The sequence below is a fragment of the Tachyglossus aculeatus genome, chromosome Y4, assembly GCF_015852505.1.
Source record: "Tachyglossus aculeatus isolate mTacAcu1 chromosome Y4, mTacAcu1.pri, whole genome shotgun sequence".
In the NCBI taxonomy this organism is placed as follows: domain Eukaryota; kingdom Metazoa; phylum Chordata; class Mammalia; order Monotremata; family Tachyglossidae; genus Tachyglossus; species Tachyglossus aculeatus.
The window spans coordinates 6000407-6025641 of NC_052096.1; the positions used below are offsets into that span (position 1 = coordinate 6000407).

Genomic DNA, 25235 nt, shown 5'->3' on the forward strand with positions numbered 1-25235 from the left:
TTCAATCAATCGTATTTATTGAGCGCTTACTGTGTGCAGAGCACTGGACTAGGCGCTTGGGAAGGACAATCCGGCAACATATAGGGACGGTCCCTACCCGACAATGGGCTCACAGTCATTCATTCAGTCGTATTTATTGAGCACTTACTGTGTGCAGAGCACTGGAATAGACGCTTGGGAAGTACAATCCGGCAACATATAGGGATGGTCCCTACCCAACAACGGGCTCACAGTCATTCATTCAATCATATTTATTGAGCGCTTACTGTGTGCAGAGCACTGGACTAGGCGCTTGGGAAGTACAATCTGGCAACATATAGGGACGGTCCCTACCCGACAGCGGGCTCACAGTCATTCATTCAATCGTATTTATTGAGCGCTTACTGTGTGCAGAGCACTGGACTAGGCGCTTGGGAAGGACAATCCGGCAACATATAGGGACGGTCCCTACCCGACAACGGGCTCACAGCCATTCATTCAATCGTATTTATTGAGCGCTTACCGTGTGCAGAGCACTGGACTAGGCGCTTGGGAAGGACAATCCGGCAACATATAGGGACGGTCCCTACCCGACAGCGGGCTCACAGTCATTCATTCAATCGTATTTATTGAGCACTTACTGTGTGCAGAGCACTGGACTAAGCGCTTGGGAAGTACAATCCAGCAACATATAGGGACGGTCCCTACCCGACAACGGGCTCACAGTCCGTTGCTCACAGAGGCAATAGACGCATTCCCTGCCCACAACTGAGCTTACAGTCTAGAGGGGGAGATACATATTAATATGAATCAATGATAGATAGGTATGTAATGGTATTTATTGAGCACTTCCTGAGTGCAGAGCACTGCACTAAGCACTTAGGAGTGTTGGTAGATTCATTCCCTGCCCACCAGGAGCTACCAGCCTAGAGGTCGGTCCTTGTTTTCTGGCCCACGGGGCGGTCGGGGGGCAGTAATAATAATAATGATGATGGTATTTGTTAAGCGCCTACTATGTGCAAAGCACTGTTCTAAGCGTTGGGGAGGTTACAAGGTGATCAGGTGGTCCCAAGGTGGGGGGCTCACAGTTTTAATCCCGCTGTTGGGTAGGGACCGTCTCTATATGTTGCCAACTTGTACTTCCCAAGCGCTTAGTACACAGAGCTCTGCACACAGTAAGCGCTCAATAAATACGATTGAATGAATGAATGAATGTTGCCAACTTGTACTTCCCAAGCGCTTAGTACAGAGCTCTGCACGCAGTAAGTGCTCAATAAATACGATGGACTGAATGAAAGAATGAATCCCCGTTTTCCAGATGAGGGAACTGAGGCCCAGAGAAGTGAAGGGACTCGCCCAAAGTCACCCAGCTGACAGTTGGCGGAGCTGGGATTTGAACCCAGGACCTCTGCCTCCAAAGCCCGGGCTCTTTCCACTGAGCCACGCTGCCTCTCCGTCCGTCAGCCTGTTGCGAGCAGGGATTGTCGCCGACTTGTACTTCCCAAGCGCTTAGTCCAGTGCTCTGCACACAGTAAGCGCTCAATAAATACGATTGATTGATTGTCGCAAGAGAAGCAGCGTGGCTCAGTGGAAAGAGCCCGGGCTTTGGAGCCAGAGGTCGTGGGTTCAAATCCTGCTCCGCCCCTTGTCAGCTGGGTGACTTTGGGCGAGTCACTTCACTTCTCTGGGCCTCAGTTCCCTCATCTGTAAAAATGGGGATTGTGAGCCCCAAGTGGGGCAACCTGATCACCTTGTATCCCCCCCCAGCGCTTAGAACAGCGCTTTGCACATAGTAAGCGCTTAACAAATACCATCATTATTATTGTCGCTGTTTATTGTGGTAGCGCACTCGCCCCAGCGCTTAGTCCAGTGCTCCGCACGCAGCAAGCGCTCAGTAAATACCTGTGACCGACCGTCCGTCCCGTCCCACCCCCAGAGGTGACCACGCCGGACCCGAAGCCCGGGAGGGCGAAAAGCACCAAGATGGGCGTCCGGGAGAAACGCTACCTGCCCCAGGAGAATGAGGTGAGGGGCGGGCGGGGGTCCGGGGAGGCTCCCCCATCCCCCCGACTGCCCACCTGCCCTCTCGCTGTCCAGTCCGCCCCCAGAGAAGCCCCCCTTAGGCCCCTGTCCGCCCCCTCCCCATCCCCCCTCCTCTTCCTCACCCCTATCCCCCGGCCCTGAGTCATTCAGTCAATCAATCAATCGTATTTATTGAGCGCTTACTGTGTGCAGAGCACTGGACTAAGCGCTCGGGAAGTCCAAGTCGGCAACATCTCGAGACGGTCCCTACCCAACAGCGGGCTCCCAGGCTAGAAGGGGGAGACGGACGACAAAACAAAACACGCGGACGGGTGTCAAGTCGTAAGAATAAATAGAAGTAAAGGTAGATGCACAGCATTGACAAAATAAACAGAATAGTATCCCTTCTTCGCCCCTCATTCATTCAGTCGTATTTATTGAGCGCTGACTGTGTGCAGAGCACTGGACTAAGCGCTTGGCAACATCTAGAAACAGGCCCTACCCGACAAACAGTCTAGAAGGGGGAGACAGAGGACAGAACAAAACACGCGGATGGGTGTCAAGTCGTCAGAATAAATAGAAATAAAGCTAGATTCATTCAATCATATTTATTGAGCGCTTCCTGAGTGCAGAGCACTGTACTGAGCGCTTGGGAAGTACAAGTTGGCAACATCTAGAGACGGTCCCTACCCAATAAACAGTCTAGAAGGGGGAGACAGATGACAAAACAAAACGTGTGGATGGGTGTCAAGTCGTCAGAATAAATAGAAATAAAGCTAGACTCATTCATCCATTCATTCAATGGTATTTATTGAGCGCTTCCTGTGTGCAGAGCACTGGACTAAGTGTTCGGGAAGTACAAGTTGGCAACATCTAGAGACGGTCCCTACCCAGCAAACAGTCTAGAAGGGGGAGACAGATGACAAAACAAAACGTGTGGATGGGTGTCAAGTCGTCAGAATAAATAGAAATAAAGCTAGATTCATTTATTCATTCAATGGTATTCATTGAGCGCTTACTGTGTGCAGAGCACTGGACTAAGCACTTGGGAAGTACAAGTTGGCAACATCTAGAGACGGTCCCTACCCATCAAACAGTCTAGAAGGGGAGACAGATGACAAAACAAAACGTATGGATGGGTGTCAAGTCGTCAGAATAAATAGAAATAAAGCTAGATTCATTTATTCATTCAATGGTATTCATTGAGCGCTTACTGTGTGCAGAGCACTGGACTAAGCGCTTGGGAAGTACAAGTTGGCAACATCTAGAGACGGTCCCTACCCAGCAAACAGTCTAGAAGGGGGAGACAGATGACAAAACAAAACGTGTGGATGGGTGTCAAGTCGTCAGAATAAATAGAAATAAAGCTAGATTCATTTATTCATTCAATGGTATTCATTGAGCGCTTACTGTGTGCAGAGCACTGGACTAAGCGCTTGGGAAGTACAAGTTGGCAACATCTAGAGACAGTACCTACCCAGCAAACAGTCTAGAAGGGGGAGACAGATGACAAAACAAAACGTGTGGATGGGTGTCAAGTCGTCAGAATAAATAGAAATAAAGCTAGATTCATTTATTCATTCAATGGTATTCATTGAGCGCTTACTGTGTGCAGAGCACTGGACTAAGCGCTTGGGAAGTACAAGTTGGCAACATCTAGAGACAGTACCTACCCAGCAAACAGTCTAGAAGGGGGAGACAGATGACAAAACGTGTGGATGGGTGTCAAGTCGTCAGAATAAATAGAAATAAAGCTAGATTCATTTATTCATTCAATGGTATTCATTGAGCGCTTACTGTGTGCAGAGCACTGGACTAAGCGCTTGGGAAGTACAAGTTGGCAACATCTAGAGACAGTACCTACCCAGCAAACAGTCTAGAAGGGGGAGACAGATGACAAAACAAAACGTGTGGATGGGTGTCAAGTCATCAGAATAAATAGAAATAAAGCTAGATTCATTTATTCATTCAATGGTATTCATTGAGCGCTTACTGTGTGCAGAGCACTGGACTAAGCGCTTGGGAAGTACAAGTTGGCAACATCTAGAGACAATACCTACCCAGCAAACAGTCTAGAAGGGGGAGACAGATGACAAAACAAAACGTGTGGATGGGTGTCAAGTCGTCAGAATAAATAGAAATAAAGCTAGATTCATTTATTCATTCAGTGGTATTCATTGAGCGCTTACTGTGTGCAGAGCACTGGACTAAGCGCTTGGGAAGTACAAGTTGGCAACATCTAGAGACGGTCCCTACCCAACAAACAGTCTAGAAGGGGGAGACAGACGACAAAACAAAACATGCAGACGGGTGTCAAATCGTCAGAATAAATAGAAATAAAGCTAGATTCATTCATTCATTCATTCGATGGTATTTATTGAGCGCTTACTGTGTGCAGAGCACTGGACTAAGCGCTCGGGAAGTACAAGTTGGCAACATCTAGAGACGGTCCCTACCCAACAAACAGGCTAGAAGGGGGAGACAGACGACAAAACAAAACGTGCGGATGGGTGTCAAGTCAGAATAAATAGAAGTAAAGCTCGATGCACCTCATTGACAAAATATATAGAATAGTAAATATGTACAAGTTAAATAAATAGATGCCCACCCCCCTGGGGCATCGCCTTGCCCCCTTCTGCCCCCCATCCTCCTCTTCTTCCCCCCAAAGTCTGGGTTCAGCCCGAGGCCGCGCCCCGATGCCCTGGCACCAAACAATCAATCGTATTTATTGAGCGCTTACTGTGTGCAGAGCACTGTACTAAGTGCTTGGGAAGTACAAGTTGGCAACATATAGAGACGGTCCCTACCCTACCCGGGCGTCGGCCCTGCCCCTTCCCCAGCCCACCCCGGAGGTCACGGAGATGGTCAATCCGCTGCTGGAACCCGCGGAGCATCGGGACGGGAAAGTTTTCCTGCCGGGAAACCTGGTCCTCCTGCATCTCAACCTGCTGCGTGAGTATATATATATATAATATATAGTCATTCATTCATTCAATCGTATTTATTGAGCGCTCACTGCGTGCAGAGCACTGGACTAAGTGCTTGGGAAGTCCAAGTTGGCAACCTATAGAGACGGTCCCTACCCAACAGTGGGCTCACAGTCTAGAATATATGATGGCATTTATTAAGCGCTTACTATGTGCAAAGCACTGTTCTAAGCGCTGGGGGAGATACAAGGTGATGAGGTGGCGCCACGAGCGACTCTGACCCGCTTCCCGCCCCGTGCCCCTCGCCTCTGCCGCCCTTTAGGGATTTGTATTCATGCCAATAATAATAATAATTATAATGATGATGGCATTTATTAAGCGCTTACTATGTGCCAAGCACCGTTCCAAGCGCTGGGGAGGTTACAAGGTGATCAGGTTGTCCCACGTGGGGCACACAGTCTTCATCCCCATTGTACAGAGGAGGGAACTGAGGCCCAGAGAATAATAATAGCATTTATTAAACGCTTAATATGTGCCAAGCACCGTTTTAAGCGCAGGGGAGGTTACAAGGTGATGAGGTTGTCCCACGGGGGGCTCACAGTCTTCATCCCCATTTGACAGAGGAGGGAACTGAGGCCCAGAGAATAATAATAATAATAATAATGATAGCATTTATTAAGGGCTTACTATGTGCCAAGCGCTGGGGAGGTTACAAGGTGACCAGGTTGTCCCACGGGGGACTCACAGTCTTCATCCCCATTTGACAGAGGAGGGAACTGAGGCCCAGAGAATAATAATAATAATAATAATAATAGCATTTATTAAGCGCTTACTAGGTGCCAAGCACCGTTCTAAGCACTGGGGAGGTTACACGGTGATGAGGTTGTCCCACGGGGGGCTCACAGTCTTCATCCCCATTTGACAGAGGAGGGAACTGAGGCACAGAGAATAATAATAATAATAATGATAGAATTTATTAAGCGCTTACTATGTGCCAAGCACCGTTCTAAGCGCTGGGGAGGTTACAAGGTGATGAGGTTGTCTCATGGGGCGCTCACAATCTTCATCCCTATTTGACAGAGGAGGGAACAGAGGCACAGAAAAGAAGAATAATGATGATGATGATAGCATTTATTAAGCGCTTACTATGTGCCAAGCACTGTTCTGAGCGCTGGGGAGGTTACAAGATGATCAGGTTGCCCCACGGGGGGCTCACAGTCTTCATCCCCATTTGACAGAGGAGGGAACTGAGGCCCAGAGAATAATAATAATAATAATAGCATTTATTAAACGCTTACTATGTGCCAAGCACCGTTCCAAGCGCTGGGGAGATTACAAGGTGATGAGGTTGTCCCACGGGGCGCTCACAATCTTCATCCCCATTTGACAGAGGAGGGAACTGAGGCCCAGAGAATGATAATAATAATGATAATAATGATGATAGCATTTATTAAGTGCTTACTATGTGCCAAGAACTGTTCTAAGCACTGGGGTGGTTACAAGGTGATCAGGTTGTCCCACGGAGGGCTCACAGTCTTCATCCCCATTTTCCAGATGAGGTCACTGAGGCCCAGAGAAGCGAAGTGACTCGCCCAGAGTCACACAGCTGACAAGGGGCGGAGCCGGGATTTGAACCCATGACCTCGGACTCCAAATCCCGGGCTCTTTTCCGCTGAGCCACGCTGCTTCCAATCTCCCCCTCTCGACCGGAAGGACGTTGGTTGCGATCGTATTTATCGAGCGCTTACTGTGGGCAAAGATACGTCTGTTAGAATAATAATAATGGCATTTGTTAAGCGCTTACTATGTGCCAAGCACTGTTCTAAGCGCTGATCAGGTTGTCCCCCTGGGGGCTCACAGTCTTCATCCCCATTTTACAGATGAGGGAACTGAGGCATAGAGAAGGTAAGAATAACTGGGGCATTTGCTAAGCGCTTACTCTGTGCCCCTCACTCCATGGCATTTATTGATTGCCTGCTGCGAGCAAAGCACTGTGCTAAGCGCTTGGGGGAACATGACACGACAACAGACACAATTCCCTGCCCACGACGGGCTCACAGTCTAGAGGGGGAGACGGACATTCGCTTACTGTGTGCACACAGCATTCATCCTTTCAATCGTATTTATTAATAATAATGACAGCATTTATTACTTCTAGACTGTGAGCCCGCTGTTGGGTCCCTATATGTTGCCAACTTGGACTTCCCAAGCGCTCAGTCCAGTGCTCCGCACCCAGTAAGCGCTCAATAAATACGATGGAATGAATCATCATCATCATCAATCGTATTTATTGAGCGCTTAATGAATGAATGAAGCGCTTACTTTGTGCCAAGCACCGTTCTAAGCGCTGGGGAGGTTACAAGGTGATCAGGTGGTCCCATGGAGGGGGGCTCCCAGTCTTCACCCCCATTTTCCAGATGAGGTCACTGAGGCCCAGAGAAGTGAAGTGACTTGCCCAAAGTCACCCAGCTGACAAGGGGTGGAGTGGGATTTGAACTCATGACCTCCGGCTCCAAAGCCCGGGCTCTTTCCACTGAGACACACTGCAAGGTCATCAGGTTGTCCCACGTGGGGCTCACAGGCTTCATCCCCATTTGACAGATGAGGTCACTGAGGCCCAGAGAAGTGAAGTGACTCACCCAAAGTCACCCAGCTGACAAGGGGCGGAGTGGGATTTGAACCCATGACCTCTGGTTCCAAAGCCCGGGCTCTTTCCACTGAGACACACTGCAAGGTCATCAGGTTGTCCCATGTGGGGCTCATAGGCTTCATCCCCATTTAACAGATGAGGTCACTGAGGCCCAGAGAAGTGAAGTGACTTGCCCACAGTCACCCAGCTGACAGGGGGCGGAGCCGGGATTCGAACCCACGACCTCCGACTCCGAAGCCCGGGCTCTTTCCACTGAGCCACGCTGCTTGTCCGTTGAGCGCTTACTGTGTGCAGGGCACTGGACTAAGCGCTTAGCACTGTGCTGAGTGCTTGGGAGAGTACAGCCACTACACTATGCGCCGGAGCCGCCACCCCCTGTCCCCCACATCGAGCACCGCAGCACTTTACGTACATATCGGTAATTTATTTATCTTAATATCTGCCTCCCCCTCTAGTGAGTAAGCACGTTTGGGGCAGGGAATGTGTGTACCTATTTACTACTCTATTTTACTTGTACATATTCTATTTATTTTATTTTGTTAACATGTTTTGTTTTGTCCCTCTCCCCCTCCTCCCCGCCTTACCTCCTTCCCCTCCCCACAGCACCTTGGATATACGTATATATGTTTGTACGGATTTACTACTCTATTATTTTATTTGTACATATTTATCCTATTTATTTTTATCCTATTTTTATCCTATTTATTTTTAACGTGTTAACGTGTTTTGTTTTGTCGTCCGCCTCCCCCTTCTTGACTGTGAGCCCGCCGTGGGGTAGGGACCGTCTCTAGGTGTTGCCAACTTGTACTTCCCAAGCGCTTAGTCCAGTGGTCTGCACACAGGAAGCGCTCAATAAATACAATTGAATGAATGAATGAATGAATGAATGAATGAATCCGGGGGTCGACGGCGGGATGGGCAAGGACGAGGCCCGGCGACGAGGTGAGTGGCGGCGGAGGATGCGGGCTGGGCTGGAGAAGGACAGAAGCAGCGTGGCTCAGTGGGAAGAGCCCGGGCTTGGGAGTCAGAGGTCATGGGTTCGAATCCCGACTCCGCCACCTGTCTGCTGTGTGACCTTGGGTAAGTCACTTCACTTCCCTGTGCCTCAGTTACCTCATCTGTCAAATGGGGGTGATGACTGTGAGCCCCACGTGGGACAACCTGATCACCCTGTATCCCCCAGCGCTTAGAACAGTGCTTTGCACATAGTAAGCGCTTAACAAACGCCATTATTATTATTATTAGTAGTAAGCGCTTCACAATTATTATTATTATTAGGAAACAACATCACGGAGGAGGGCCTCAAGGGCTTCCTGGAGGCGGTCACCTACCAAGTGCAGAACACACAGCAGGGCCATCCGGCCAAAGGCACGTCGGGCCTGCTGCGGCTCGGGCTGGCGGTGAGTCCCCGTCCGGAGGGCAAAGGTCATCCCGGCCCTTCCCCTGCCTCCGTCCGCCCCGAGACGCCCCTCGTGTCCGGCCCGGTCCGGCCATTTCGGGCCGCGCGGCCCGGCGGGTAGAGCCCGGGCCCGGGGGTCGACGGACGGGGCTTCTCATCCCCGCCACGGCTCCGCGCGGCGACCCTGGACAAGTCACTTTCCCACCCCGGGCCTCAGTTACCTCATCCGGGACGCGGGGATTCATTCGTTCAATAGTATTAATTAATAATAATAATGTTGGAATTAAGCGCTTACTATGTGCCCAGCACTATTCCAAGCGCTGGGATAGGTACAAGGTGATCAGCTTGTCCCCTTTGGGGCTCTCAGTCTTCATGCCAAGCACTGTTCTAAGCGCTGGGGGAGATACAAGGTCATCAGGTGGTCCCACGTAATAATAGCAATGATGGTATTTGTTAAGCGCTTACTATGTTCTAAGCACTGGGGGAGATACAAGGTTATCAGGTTGTCCCATGTAATAATAATGATGGGATTTAAGTGCTTCCTATGTGCCAAGCACTGTTCTAAGCGCTGGGGGAAATACAAGGTCATCAGGTTGTCCCATGTAATAATAATAATAATGATGGTATTTGTTAAGCACTTACTGTGTGCCAAGCACTGTTCTAAGCGCTGGGGGAGATACAAGATCATCAGATGGTCCCACGTAATAATAATAATGATGGTATTTAAGCACTTCCTATGTGCCAAGCACTGTTCTAAGCGCTGGGGGGATACAAGGTCATCAGATGGTCCCACGTAATAATAATGATGGTATTTAAGTGCTTACCATGTGCCAAGCACTGTTCTAAGCGCTGGGGGAGATACAAGATCATCAGATGGTCCCACGTAATAATAATAATGATGGTATTTAAGTGCTTACTATGTGCCAAGCACTGTTCTAAGAGCTGGGGGAGATACAAGGTCATCAGGTTGTCCCCCGTAATAACAATAATGATGGTATTTAAATGTTTACTATGTGCTAAGCACTGGGGGAAATACAAGGTCATCAGGTTGTCCCACGTAATAATAATAATAATAATGATGGTATTTTTAAGCACTTCCTATGTGCCAAGCACTGTTCGAAGCGCTGGGGGAAATACAAGATCATCAGGATGTCCCACGGAATAATAATAATGATGGTATTTGTTAAGCGCTTACTATGTGCCAAGCACTGTTCTAAGCGCTGGGATAGGTACAAGGTGATCAGGTTGTCCCCTTTGGGGCTCACAGCCTTCATGCCAAGCACTGTACTAAGCGCTGGGGGAGATACAAGGTCATCAGGATGTCCCACGTAATAATAATAATGATGGTATTTGTTAAGCGCTTACTATGTGCCAAGCACTGTTCTAAGTGCTGGGGGAGATACAAGGTCATCAGGTTGTCCCATGTAATAATAATAATAATGACGGTATTTGTTAAGCGCCTACTATGTGCCTAGTACTGGGGGAGATAAAAGATCATCAGATGGTCCCATGTAATAATAATAATGGTGGTACTTAAGCGCTTACTATGTGCCAAGCACTGTTCTAAGCGCTGGGGGAGATACAAGATCATCAGATGGTCCCACATAATAATAATAATGATGGTATTTAAGTGCTTACTACGTGCCAAGCACTGTTCTAAGCACTGGGGGAGATACAAGATCATCAGATGGTACCACGTAATAATAATGATGGTATTTAAGTGCTTACTATGTGCCAAGCACTGTTCTAAGCGCTGGGGGAGATACAAGGTCATCAGGTTGTCCCACGTAATAATGATGGTATTTAAGTGCTTACTATGTGCTAAGCACTGTTCAAAGCGCTGGGGGAGATACAAGGTCATCAGGTTGTCCCACGTAATAATAAGAATAATAATAATGATGGTATTTAAGTGCTTACTATGTGCCAAGCACTGTTCTAAACGCTGGGGGAAATATAAGGTCATCGGTTGACCCATGTAATAATAGTAATAATGATGGTATTTTTTAAGCACTTCCTAAGTGCCAAGCACTGTTCTAAGCACTGGGGGAAATACAAGGTCATCAGGATGTCCCACGTAATAATAATAATGATGGTATTTGTTAAGCGCTTCCTATGTGCCAAGCACTGTTCTAAGCGCTGGGGGAAATACAAGGTCATCAGGTTGTCCCATGTAATAACAATAATGATAGTATTTAAGTGCTTACTATGTGCCAAGCACTGTTCTAAGCGCTGGGGGAGATATACGGTCATCAGGTTGTCCCATGTAATAATAATAATAATAATGATGGTATTTGTTAAGCGCTTCCTATGTGCCAAGCACTGTTCTAAGCGCTGGGGGGATACAAAGTCATTAGGTTGTCCCACGTAATAATAATAATGATGGTATTTGTTAAGCGCTTACTGTGTGCCAAGCACTGTTCTAAGCGCTGGGGGGGGGGGGGATAGAAGGTCATCAGATGGTCCCACGTAATAATAATAATAATGATGGTATTTTTTAAGCGCTTCCTATGTGCCAAGCACTGTTCTAAGCGCTGGGGGAAATACAAGGTCATCAGGTTGTCCCACGTAATAACAATAATGATAGTATTTAAGCACTTACTATGTGCCAAGCACTGTTCTAAGCGCTGGGGGAGATATAAGGTCATCAGGTTGTCCCACGTAATAATAATAATGATGGTGTTTAAGCGCTTACTGTGTGCCAAGCACTGTTCTAAGCGCTGGGGGAGATACAAGGTCATCAGGTTGTCCCCCGGGGGGCTCCCAGCCTCCATAGGAGGGAGTGGGGTTGAATCCCCATTTTCCAGATGAGGTCACCGAGGCCCAGAGACGCCAAGTGACTCGCCCACGGTCGGCAGGGATTAGACCCCAAGCCCGCCCGGGCTCTTTCCCCGCCGCGTCTCCCCTGAGGTCTGCCCCGCATCCCTCCTACTGCGGCGCGGGGCCCGGCCGGCGAGGGGAAGAGCCCGCCGGCCCCCCAAATCCGCCCCTCTCCTCCCGCCTCCCCAGAAAAACGATTTCCCCCCAACCTGCGAGACGTATCAGAGACTCCAGGAGCTGATGCTGCCCCGGGACCCCGTGTTCAAGCCCAGGGACGAAGACGGGGCGACGGCTAACCCTTCACTGTGACCTCCCAGCCCCCCAATAAACCAGTGCTAATAATAATAATAATAATGGTATTTTTTAAGCGCTTCCTATTCATTCAATCATTTATTGAGCGCTTACTGTGTGCAGAGCGCTGGACTAAGTGCTTGGGAAGTCCAAGTCGGCAACATCTAGAGACGGTCCCGACCCAACAGCGGGCTCACAGGCTAGAAGGGGGAGATGGAGAACAAAACAACACATATTGACAGAATAAATATGTACAAGTAAAATACATTCATTCACTCCTCCATTCTATCGTATTTATTGAGCACTTACTGTGTGCAGAGCACTGGACTAAGCGCTTGGGAAGTCCAAGTTGGCAACATCTGGAGACGGTCCCTACCCAGCAGCGGGCTCACAGGCTAGAAAGGGGAGACAGACGACAGAACAACCCATATTAACAAAATAAAATAAATAGAATAAATATGTACAAGTAAAATAAATTCATTCATTCCTCCATTCAATCGTATTGATTGAGCACTTACTGTGTGCAGAGCACTGGACTAAGCGCTTGGGAAGTCCAAGTTGGCAACATCTAGAGATGGTCCCTACCCGACAGCGGGCTCACCATCTAGAAGGAGGAGACGGACAACAAAACAAAGCATATTAAGAAAATAAAATAAATACAATAAACATTCATTCAATCATATTTATTGAACGCTTACTGTGGGCATTCATTCATTCATTCAATCGTTATTTATTGAGCGCTTACTGTGTGCAAAGCACTGTCCTAAGCGCTTGGGAAGTCTAAGTTGGCAACATCTAGAGACGGTCCCTACCCGACAGCGGGCTCACAGGCTAGAAGGGGGAGACGGATGACAAAACAAAACATATTAAGAAAATAAAATAGAGTAAACATTCATTCAATCATATTTATTGAGCGCTTACTGTGGGCATTCATTCATTCATTCATTCAATCATATTTATTGAGCGCTTACTGTGTGCAGAGCACTGTCCTAAGCGCTTGGGAAGTCCAAGTTGGCAACATCTAGAGACCGTCCCTACCCGACAGCGGGCTCACCGTCTAGAAGGGGGAGACAGACAACAAAACACAGCATATTAAGAAAATAAATACAGTAAACATTCATTCAATCATTTATTGAACGCTTACTGTGGGCATTCATTCATTCATTCAATCGTTATTTATTGAGCGCTTACTGTGTGCAAAGCACTGTCCTAAGCGCTTGGGAAGTCTAAGTTGGCAACATCTAGAGACGGTCCCTACCCGACAGCGGGCTCACAGGCTAGAAGGGGGAGACGGATGACAAAACAAAACATATTAAGAAAATAAAATAGAGTAAACATTCATTCAATCATATTTATTGAGTGCTTACTGTGGGCATTCATTCATTCATTCAATCATATTTATTGAGCGCTTACTGTGTGCAGAGCACTGTCCTAAGCGCTTGGGAAGTCCAAGTTGGCAACATCTAGAGACCGTCCCTACCCGACAGCGGGCTCACCGTCTAGAAGGGGGAGACAGACAACAAAACACAGCATATTAAGAAAATAAATACAATAAACATTCATTCAATCATATTTATTGAGCGCTTACTGTGGGCATTCATTCATTCATTCAATCGTTATTTATTGAGCGCTTACTGTGTGCAGAGCACTGTCCTAAGCGCTTGGGAAGTCCAAGTTGGCAACATCTAGAGACGGTCCCTACCCGACAGCGGGCTCACAGGCTAGAAGGGGGAGACGGAGAACAAAACAAAACATATTAAGAAAATAAAATAGAGTAAACATTCATTCAATCATATTTATTGAGCGCTTACTGTGGGCATTCATTCATTCATTCAATCGTATTTATTGAGCGCTTACTGTGTGCAGAGCACTGTCCTAAGCGCTTGGGAAGTCCAAGTTGGCAACATCTAGAGACGGTCCCTACCCGACAGCGGGCTCACAGGCTAGAAGGGGGAGACGGATGACAAAACAAAACATATTAAGAAAATAAAATAGAGTAAACATTCATTCAATCATATTTATTGAGTGCTTACTGTGGGCATTCATTCATTCATTCAATCATATTTATTGAGCGCTTACTGTGTGCAGAGCACTGTCCTAAGCGCTTGGGAAGTCCAAGTTGGCAACATCTAGAGACCGTCCCTACCCGACAGCGGGCTCACCGTCTAGAAGGGGGAGACAGACAACAAAACACAGCATATTAAGAAAATAAATACAATAAACATTCATTCAATCATATTTATTGAGCGCTTACTGTGGGCATTCATTCATTCATTCAATCGTTATTTATTGAGCGCTTACTGTGTGCAGAGCACTGTCCTAAGCGCTTGGGAAGTCCAAGTTGGCAACATCTAGAGACGGTCCCTACCCGACAGCGGGCTCACAGGCTAGAAGGGGGAGACGGAGAACAAAACAAAACATATTAAGAAAATAAAATAGAGTAAACATTCATTCAATCATATTTATTGAGCGCTTACTGTGGGCATTCATTCATTCATTCAATCGTATTTATTGAGCGCTTACTGTGTGCAGAGCACTGTCCTAAGCGCTTGGGAAGTCCAAGTTGGCAACATCTAGAGACGGTCCCTACCCGACAGCGGGCTCACCGTCTAGAAGGGGGAGACAGACAACAAAACAAAGCATATTAAGAAAATAAAATAAATACAATAAACATTCATTCAATCATATTTATTGAGCGCTTACTGTGGGCATTCATTCATTCATTCAATCGTTATTTATTGAGCGCTTACTGTGTGCAGAGCACTGTCCTAAGCGCTTGGGAAGTCCAAGTTGGCAACATCTAGGGGCACCTGTGCCCCTAAGGCATTTCATTTCATTTCTATTTGTTCTGACGACTTGACACCCGTCCACAAGTTTTGTTTTGTTGTCTGTCTCCCCTTTCTAGACTGTGAGCCCATTGTCGGGTAGGGACCGTCTCTAGATGTGGCCAACTTGTACTTCCCAGGCGCTTAGTACAGTGCTCTGCACACAGTAAGCGCTCAATAAATACGATTGAATGAATGAATCTAGAGATGGTCCCTACCCAACAGCGGGCTCACAGTCTAGGAGGGGGAGACAGATGACAAAAAAAACCATATTCACAAAATAAAATAAAGAGAATAAATATTCATTCATTCATTCAATCGTATTTATTGGGCGCTTACTGTGTGCAGAGCACTGGACTAAGCGCTTGGGAAGTCCAAGTCGGCAACATCTAGAGACGGTCCCTACCCCACAGCAGGCTCACAGTCTAAAAGGGGGAGACAGACAACAAAACATATTAACAAAGTAAAATAAATAGAATAAATAAATAGAGTAATAAATACGCACAAACATATATACAGGTCTGTCTCCCCTCCTCTAGACTGGAAGCTCGTTGTGGGCAGGGAATGTGTCTGTTATACTGTCCTCTCCCCAGCGCTTAGCGCAATGCTCTGCACACAGTCGGCGCTCAATAAATACGACTGTCTGAGCTGTAGAGACAGCAAGAGAAATTGTCCTCTCCCCAGCGCTCAGCACAGTGCTCTGCACACAGTCGGCGCTCAATAAATACGACTGAGCTGTAGAGACAGTAAAATTGTCCTCTCCCCGGCGCTTAGCACAGCGCCCTGCTCACAGTCAGCGCTCAGTAAATACGACTGACTGAATGAGCTGTAGACAGCAAGAGGAATTGCCCTCTCCCAAGCGCTTAGCACAGTGCTCTGCACACAGTCGGCGCTCAATAAATGCAACTGTCTGAGCTGTAGAGACAGCAAGAGAAATTGTCCTCTCCCCAGCGCTTAGCACAGTGCTGTGCCCACAGTCGGTGCTCAATAAATACAACTGACTGAGCTGTAGACAGCAAGAGGAATTGTCCTCTCCCCAGCGCTTAGCACAGTGCTCTGCACACAGTCGGCGTTCAATAAATACGACTGAGTTGTAGAGACGCAAGAGAAACTGACCTCTCCCCAGCGTTTAGCACAGTGCTCTGCCCACAGTCGGTGCTCAATAAATATGACTGAGCTGTAGAGATGCAAGGGAAACTGTCCTCTCCCCAGCGCTTAGCACAGTGCTCTGCTCACAGCCGGCGCTCAGTAAATACGACCGACTGAGCTGTAGAGACAGCAAGAGAAATTGTCCTCTCCCCAGCGCTTAGCACAGTGCTCTGCTCACAGCCGGCGCTCAGTAAATACGAATGTCTGAGCTGTAGAGACAGCAAGAGAAATTGTCCTCTCCCCAGCGCTTAGCACAGTGCTCTGCTCACAGCCGGCGCTCAGTAAATACGAATGTCTGAGCTGTAGAGACAGCAAGAGGAATAGCCCTCTCCCAAGCGCTTAGCACAGTGCTTTGCACACAGTCGGTGCTCAATAAATACGACTGACTGAATGAGCTGTAGACAGCAGGAGGAATTGCCCTCTCCCCAGCGCTTAGCACAGTGCTCTGCACACAGCGCTCAATAAATACAACTGTCTGAGCTGCAGAGACAGCAAGAGAAATTGTCCTCTCCCCAGCGCTCAGCACAGTGTTCTGCACAGTCAGCGCTCAATACGACTGAATGAGCTATAGACAGCAAGAGAAATTGTCCTCTCCCCAGCGCTTAGCGCAGTGCTCTGCTCACAGCGCTCAATAAATTCAACCAACTGACACTGAGCTGTAGACAGAGCCCCAGGAATTGTCCTCTCCCAAGCGCTTAGCCCAGTGCTCTGCACATAGTTAGCGCTCAATAAACACGACTCACTGAGCTGTAGAGACACCAGGAATTGTCCTCTCCCCAGCGTTTAGCACAGTGCTCTGCACGTAGTAAGCGCTCAATAAATTCAACCGACACTGAGCTGTAGAGACAGCCCCAGGAATTGTCCTCTCCCAAGCGCTTAGCCCAGTGCTCTGTACACAGTCGGCGCTCAATAAACACGACTCACTGACTGAGCTGTAGAGACACCAGGAATTGTCCTCTCCCCAACGCTTAGCACAGTGCTCTGCACATAGTAAGCGCTCAATAAATACAACCGACACTGCACTGTAGAGACAGCCCCAGGAATTGTCCTCTCCCAAGCGCTTAGCCCAGTGCTCTGCACACAGTCCGCGCTCAATAAACACGACTCACTGACTGAGCTGTAGAGACAACACCAGGAATTGTCCTCTCCCCAGCGCTTAGCACAGTGCTCTGAACGTAGTAAGCGCTCAATAAATTCAACCGACACTGAGCTGTAGAGACAGCCCCAGGAATTGTCCTCTCCCAAGCGCTTAGCACAGTGCTCTGCACACAGTCAGTGCTCAATAAACACGATTCACTGACTGAGCCGTAGAGAAGGCACCAGGAATTGTCCTCTCCCCAGTGCTTAGCACAGTGCTCTGCACAGAGTAAGCGCTCAATAAATTCAACCAACTGACACTGAGCTGTAGACAGAGCCCCAGGAATTGTCCTCTCCCAAGCGCTTAGCCCAGTGCTCTGCACATAGTTAGCGCTCAATAAACACGACTCACTGAGCTGTAGAGACACCAGGAATTGTCCTCTCCCCAGCGCTTAGCACAGTGCTCTGCACGTAGGAAGCGCTCAATAAATTCAACCGACACTGAGCTGTAGAGCCAGCCCCAGGAATTGTCTCCTCCCAAGCGCTTAGCACAGTGCTCTGCACACAGTCAGTGCTCAATAAACACAACCAAGTGACTGAGCTGTAGACAGCACCAGGAATTGTCCTCTCCCAAGCGCTTAGCACAGTGCTCTGCACACAGTAAGCGCTCAATACGACCGACTGACAATGAGCTATTGAGAGCAAGATTTGCATTTCCCAAGCGCTTAGCCCAGTGCTCTGCACATAGTAAGCGCTCAATAAATATGACCGACTGACAATGAGCTACTGAGACAGCAAGATTTGTATTTCCCCAGCGCTTAGCACAGTGCTCTGCACAGAGTAAGCGCTCAATAAAGACGACTGACTGAATGAGCTATAGGGACCAGAAGATTTGTATCTCCCAAGCGCTTAGCACAGTGCTGTGCACACAATAAGCACTCAATAAATAGGACTGACTGAGCTGTAGAGGCAGCCCCAGGTATTGTCCTCTCCCAAGCGCTTAGCACAGTGCTCTGCACATAGTAAGCGCTCAGTAAATACGACTGACAACGAGCTGTAGAGACAGCAAGAGGAATTCTCTCCCCAGCGCTTAGCCCAGTGCTCTGCACACAGTAAGCGCTCAATAAATGCGACTGACTGAATGAGCTGGAGGGACAGCACCTGGAATTGACCTCTCCCAAGCGCTTAGCACAGTGCTCTGCACAGTCAGAGCTCAATAAACTGTGAGCCCACTGTTGGGTAGGGACCGTCTCTATATGTTGCCAATTTGTACTTCCCAAGCGCTTAGTACAGTGCTCGGCACACAGGAAGCGCTCAATAAGTACGATTGAATGAATAAACACCGATGCCTGAATGAGTAGTAGAGACAGCAAGAGGAACTGTACTTTCCAAGCGCTCAGCACAGTGCTGTGCACACAATAAGCGCTCAATAAATACGACTGGCTGAGCTGTAGAGACGGCACCAGGAATTGTCCTCTCCCCAGCGCTTAGCACAGTGCTGTGCACACAATAAGCGCTCAATAAACACGACTGACAGCTGTAGAGACAGCACCAGGAATTGTCCTCTCCCAAGCGCTTAGCACAGTGCTCTGCACACAGTCAGCACTCAATAAATAGGACTGACTGAGCTGTAGAGACAGCAAGAGAAATTGTCCTCTCCCCAGCGCTTAGCACAGTGCTCTGCATAGATTAAGCGCTCAATAAATACGACTGACAATGAGCTAGACAAGAATTGTACCTCCCCAGCGCTTAGCACAGTGCTCTGCACAGAGTAAGCGCTCAATAAACACGACTGACCAAATGAGCTGTAGAGACAGCACTAGGAAGTGTCCTCTCCCCAGCGCTTAGCACAGTGTTCTGCACACAGCGCTCAATAAATAGGACTGACTGAGCTGTAGAGACAGCAAGAGAAATTGTCCTCTACCCAGCGCTTAGCACAGTGCTCTGCACAGATTAAGTGCTCAATAAATACGACTGACTGAATGAGCAAGAGACAAGAATTGTAGCTCCCCAGCGTTTAGCACAGAGCTCTGCACACAATAAGCGCTCAATAAATACGACTGACAGAATCAGCTAGAGAGACAAGAATTGTATCTCCCCAGCGCTTATCACAGTGCTCTGCACACAATCGGCGCTCAATAAATACGACTGACTGAATGAGCTACAGAGACAAGAATTGTATCTCCCCAGCGCTTAGCACAGTGTTCTGCACACAGTCAGCGCTCAATAAATACGACTGACAATGAGCTAGAGACAAGAATTGCATCTCCCCAGCGCTTAGCACAGCGCTCTGCACACAAGTGCTCAATAAATACGATTGACTGAATGAGCTACAGAGACAAGAAGAATTGTATCCCCCCAGCGCTTAGCACAGTGCTCTGCACACAGTCAGCGCTCAATAAATACGACTGACTGAATGAGCTACAAAGACAAGAATTGTATCCCCCCAGCGCTTAGCACAGTGCTCTGCACACAATCAGCGCTCAATAAATATGACTGATTGAATGAGCTACAGAGACAAGAATTGCATCTCCCCAGCGCTTAGCACAGAGCTCTGCACACAGTCAGCGCTCAATAAATACGACTGACTGAATGAGCTACCGAGACAAGAACTGTATCTCCCCAGCGCTTATCACAGTGCTGTGCACACAATCAGCGCTCAATAAATACGACTGACTGAATGAGCTACCGAGACAAGAACTGTATCTCCCCAGCGCTTATCACAGTGCTGTGCACACAATCAGCGCTCAATAAATACGACTGACTGAATGAGCTACAGAGACAAGAATTGCATCTCCCCAGCGCTTAGCACAGTGCTCTGCACACAATCAGCGCTCAATAAATCCGACTGACTGACTGAGCTACAGAGACAAGAATTGTATCATCTCCCCAGCGCTCAGCACAGTGCTCTGCACACAGTAAGCGCTCAATAAATACGACTGACTGAATGAGCTAGACAAGAATTGTATCTCCCCAGTGCTTAGCACAGTGCTCTGCACACAGTAATTGCTCAATAAACACGACTGACTTAGGAGTTGTAGAGACAGCAAGAGGAATTCCCTCCCCAGCGCTCAGCACAGTGCTCTGCACGTAGTCAGCGCTCAATAAACACGGCCGACAATGAACTGTAGAGACGGCACCAGGAATTGTCTTCTCCCCAGCGCTTAGCCCAGTGCTCTGCACTCAAAAAGCGCTCAGTAAATACGACTGAATGAGCTGTAGAGACAGCACCGGGGATTGCCCTCTCCCCAGCGCTTAGCACAGTGCTCTGCACACAGAAAGCGCTCAATAAATACGACTGACTGAAGGAGTTGTAGAGACAGCAGGAGGAATTCCCTCCCCAGCGCTCAGCACAGTGCTCTGCACCCAGTAAGCGCTCAATAAACACGACTGACTTAGCTGTAGAGACAGCAAGAGCAATTCCCTCCCCAGCGCTCAGCACAGTGCTCTGCACACAGTCAGCGCTCAATAAGCACGGCTGACAATGAACTGTAGAGACGGCACCGGGAATTGTCTTCTCCCCAGCGCTTAGCACAGTGCTCTGCACTCAAAAAGCGCTCAATAAATACGACTGACTGACAGCTGTAGAGCCAGCACCGGGAAGTGTCTTCTCCCAAGCGCTTAGCACAGTGCTCTGCACACAGTCTGCGCTCAATAAATACGACTGACTGAAGGAGTTGTAGAGACAGCAGGAGGAATTCCCTCCCCAGCGCTCAGCACAGTGCTCTGCACACAGTAAGCGCTCAATAAACCCGACTGACTGAATGAGCTGGAGGGGCAGCAAGAGGAAGTCCCTCCCCAGCGCTCAGCACAGTGCTCTGCACACAGTAAGCGCTCAATAAATTGGACTGACAATGAGCTGTAGAGACGGCACCAGGGATTGTCTTCTCCCCAGCGCTTAGCCCAGTGCTCTGCACTCAAAAAGCGCTCAGTAAATACGACTGACTGAGCTGTAGAGCCAACACCGGGAATTGTCCTCTCCCAAGCGCTTAGCACAGTGCTCTGCACACAGTAAACTCTCAATAAACACGACTGACGGAATGAGCTACAGAGACAGCAAGAGCAATTCCCTCCCCAGCGCTCAGCACAGTGCTCTGCACCCAGTAAGCGCTCAATAAACGCAGCTGACAATGAGCTGTAGAGACGGCACCAGGGATTGTCTTCTCCCCAGCGCTTAGCCCAGTGCTCTGCACTCAAAAAGCGCTCAATAAATACGACTGACTGGGCTGTAGAGCCAGCACCGGGAATTGTCCTCTCCCCAGCGCTCAGCACAGTGCTCTGCACACAGTCAGCGCTCAATAAACCCGGCTGACATTGAGCTGTAGAGACGGCACCGGGAATTGTCTTCTCCCAAGCGCTTAGCACAGTGCTCTGCACTCAGAAAGCGCTCAGTAAATTCAATCGCATTTAATAATAATAATAATAATGATGATGATGATGATGGCATTTGTTAGGCGCTTACTATGTGCCAAGCACTGTGCTAAGCGCTGATGGATGCGACTGACTGAGCTGTAGAGACGGCACCTGGAAGCGTCCTCTCGCCGGCGCTTAGCACAGTGCTCTGCACACAGTCAGCGCTCAGTAAATAGGACTGAATGAATGAATGAATGAATGAATGAATGAAGAGATTGAGAGCCAGAGGTGTGAGACCGGAAGTAGCCCACAGCCGGTGGGGGGGGGGGGGCCGCAGCGCTCAGAACAGTGTCTGACACGTAGTAGGCGCCTCCCGGGGGGGCGGCCGGACGCTCCCCCTCCCCGGGGAGGCCCCGCCCCGCCCCGGAAGTGCGTCACCGCTCCCCTCTCCCCGCCGCGTGGGGCCCCTCTAGGCTTCAGGAGGACTCGCCGTCTCTATGGTTTCCGGGCGCCCCCTCCCGGGGGAGGCAAGGAAGTGCTCCGGGCGCCCCCTCCTGGAGGAGGAGGGGAAGTGCTCCGGGCGCCCCCTCCCGGGGGACGAGAGGAAGTGCTCCGGGCGCCCCCTCCTGGAGGAGGAGGGGAAGTGCTCCGGGCGCCCCCTCCCGGGGGAGGAGAGGAAGTGCTCCGGGCGCCCCCTACCGGGAGAGGCGAGGAAGTGCTCCGGGCGCCCCCTCCCTGGAGGAGTAGGGGAAGTGCTCCGGGCGCTCCCTACCGGGGGAAGAGAGGAAGTGCTTCGGGCGCCCCCGTCCGGGGGAGGCGAGGAAGTGCTCCGGGCGCCCCCTCCCGGGGGAGGCGAGGAAGTGCTCCGGGGGAGGAGAAGTGCTCCGGGCGCCCCCTCCTGGAGGAGGAGGGGAAGTGCTCCGGGCGCCCCCTCCCGGGGGAGGAGAGGAAGTGCTCCGGGGGCCCCCAACCGGGGGAGGAGAGGAAGTGCTCCGGGCGCCCCCTACCGGGGGAGGAGAGGAAGTGTTCCGGGCGCCCCCTCCTGGGGAAGGAGAGGAAGTGCTCCGGGCGCCCCCTCCCGGGGTAGGAGAGGAAGTGCTCCGGGCGCCCCCTCCCGGGGTAGGAGAGGAAGTGCTCCGGGCGCCCCCTCCCGGGGTAGGAGAGGAAGTGCTCCGGGCGCCCCCTCCCGGGGTAGGAGAGGAAGTGCTCCGGGCGCCCCCTCCTGGAGGAGGCGAGGAAGTGCTCCGGGCGCCCCCTCCCGGGGGAGGCGAGGAAGTGCCTCGCTAGAGAAGCAGCGTGGCTCAGCGGAAAGAGCCCGGGCTTTGGAGTCAGAAGTCATGGGTTCGAATCCCGACTCCGACAACTGTCAGCTGTGTGACTTTGGGCGTCATTTAACTTCTCTGTGCCTCAGTTACCTTATCTGTAAAATGGAGATGAAGACTGTGAGCCCCCCGTGGGACAACCTGATGAGCTTGTAACCTCCCCAGCGCTTAGAACAGTGCTTTGCACATAGTAAGTGCTTAATAAACGCTATAAAAAAAAGTGCTCCGGACGCCCCCTCCTGGAGGAGGAGAGGAAGTGCTCCGGGCGCCCCCTCCCGGGGGAGGAGAGGAAATGCAGGGATTACTTAATAATAATAATAACAATGATGATAGTGCAGGGATTAATGAATAATAATAATGGCATTTGTTAATCGCTTACTATAAATGACGGCATTAATTAAGCGCTCACTAGGTGCCAAGCACTGTTCTAAGCGCTGAGGAGGTTACAAGGTGATCAGGTTGTCCAGCGGGGGGCTCACAGTCTTAATCCCCATTTTCCAGATGAGGTCACTGAGGCCCAGGGAAGTGAAGTGACTTGCTCACAGTCCCCCAGCTGACAATCGACGGAGCCGGGATTTGAACCCATGACCTCTGACTCCAAAGCCCGGGCTCTTTCCATTGAGCCACACTGCTTCCCCGATATGATGATGATGGCATTTACTAAGCGCTTAACAAATGCCATCATTATTATTATTCTTTGTGCCTCCGTGACCTCATCTGGAAAATGGGGATGAAGACTGTGAGCCCCCCGTGGGACAACCTGATCACCTTGTATCCTCCCCAGTGCTTAGAACAGTGCTTGGAACATAGTAAGCGCCTAATAAATGCCATTAATATTATTATTACTACCGAGCGCCACAGGCAGAGCGCTGTATTAGGTGCTTCTCACCTAGAGAAGCAGCGTGGCTCAGTGGAAAGAGCCCGGGCTTTGGAGTCAGAGGTCATGGGTTCAAACCACAGCTCTGCCAATTGACAGCTGTGTGATTTTGGGCAAGTCACTTCACTTCTCTGGGCCTCAGTGACCTCATCTGGAAAATGGGGATAAAGCCTGGGAGCCCCCCGTGGGACAACCTGATGACCTTGTAACCTCCCCTGCGCTTAGAGCAGTGCTTTGCACATAGTAAGCGCTTAACAAATGCCATCATTATTATTATTCTCTGTGCCTCCATGACCTCATCTGGAAAATGGGGCTGAAGACTGTGAGCCCCCCGTGGGACAACCTGATGACCTTGTAACCTCCCCAGCGCTTAGAACAGTGCTTTGCACATAGTAAGCGCTTAACAAATGCCATCATTATTATTATTATTCTCTGTGCCTCCGTGACCTCATCTGGAAAATGGGGATGACGACTGTGAGCCCCCCACCGTGGGATAAACCTGATCACCCTGTAACCTCCGCAGCGCTTAGAACAGTGTTTTGCACATAGTAAGCACTTAATAAATGCCATCATTATTATTATTATTACTGAGCACCACGGGCAGAGCGCTGTACTAGGTGCTTCTCACCTAGAGGGAGTGAAGGTCGCTTGTGGCCGCCGTCCACCTCCTCCAGGAAGCCCTCCCAGCTTCGCACGGGTCCCCCCGCGGCCCCCCACCCACGTCCACGCCTGGGGTAGGTCTGGAGGCCCTTCCCATCTGCCCGGGCATCTTGGGGGGCGAGGGGGGCACCAAGCAGGGCCTGCTTTGGTCCTGGTCTCCTCTCCCGCCCTGCCCTCTTTCCCTGGGGGGTCCCTTCAAAAAAGCACGCACACGCCGGCTGGCCTGAAGAACCTTTAACTTTTCTTTTAAAAAAAAGAAAAAAAAAAACATTTCTGAACCATGAAAGGAAGATTATACATCCTCTGAACAGCAACTGGTCGTTTCCATATCTATATTTTTATATATTATGTATATTTATATATATATTTATATATATATATACACCTAACGCCGTGTGTATAGTCCAACAACGTGGGGCGGAATTGGGGGGGGGGGCTGCCCCGTGGCCTCGAGGGTCTCTCCGCTCCGTATTTTGGGGGGAAAGGGGACCTTGGAGACCCCGGGTGTCTCTGCTCCGTACCTGGGGACCCTGGAGACCCCCTTCCCCATGTTGGGGGCTGGGGAAGTGGGGTGGGGGTCTCACAGAGGGGAGCCCCTCCAACAGGGTGATATTGTCTCCTTTCCAGAGACCCCCCTCCCAGCAGGTTGGGGGCCGGGGAAGTGGGGTGGGGGTCTCACAGAGGGGAGCCCCTCCAACCGGGTGGCCGTCGCCCCTCCCGGGGGTCCCCGCTGAGAGGCCGGGACGGGGCAGGCTAGCGGAGGGGGGACCCATCGTCCCTGGGGGCGTCCAGACCCCGTCCCTTCTTGGGGGGGGGGGGGTGTCTCCCCCAGCCCCAGGGATCCATCCATCTCCCGCTGGACCAAGGAGGGACGGCGAGGGTCCGGT

The 25235-nt window shown here is 50.0% G+C and overlaps 1 protein-coding gene across 1 annotated transcript in view; it reads left to right on the plus strand.

Moving 5' to 3' along the window:
- Positions 1-12139, plus strand: part of LRRC71 (leucine rich repeat containing 71) — a gene marked incomplete at its 5' end in the record, with an annotated part of 34156 nt that extends 22017 nt beyond the window's left edge. Inside the window, 4 exons of the mRNA XM_038768254.1 lie at positions 1916-2004; positions 4842-4953; positions 8857-8978; positions 11984-12139. Of these exons, the coding sequence (XP_038624182.1) occupies positions 1916-2004; positions 4842-4953; positions 8857-8978; positions 11984-12103 (443 nt within the window). The remainder of the gene's footprint in view (positions 1-1915; positions 2005-4841; positions 4954-8856; positions 8979-11983) is intronic.
- Between the last annotated feature and the right edge of the window lie 13096 nt (positions 12140-25235).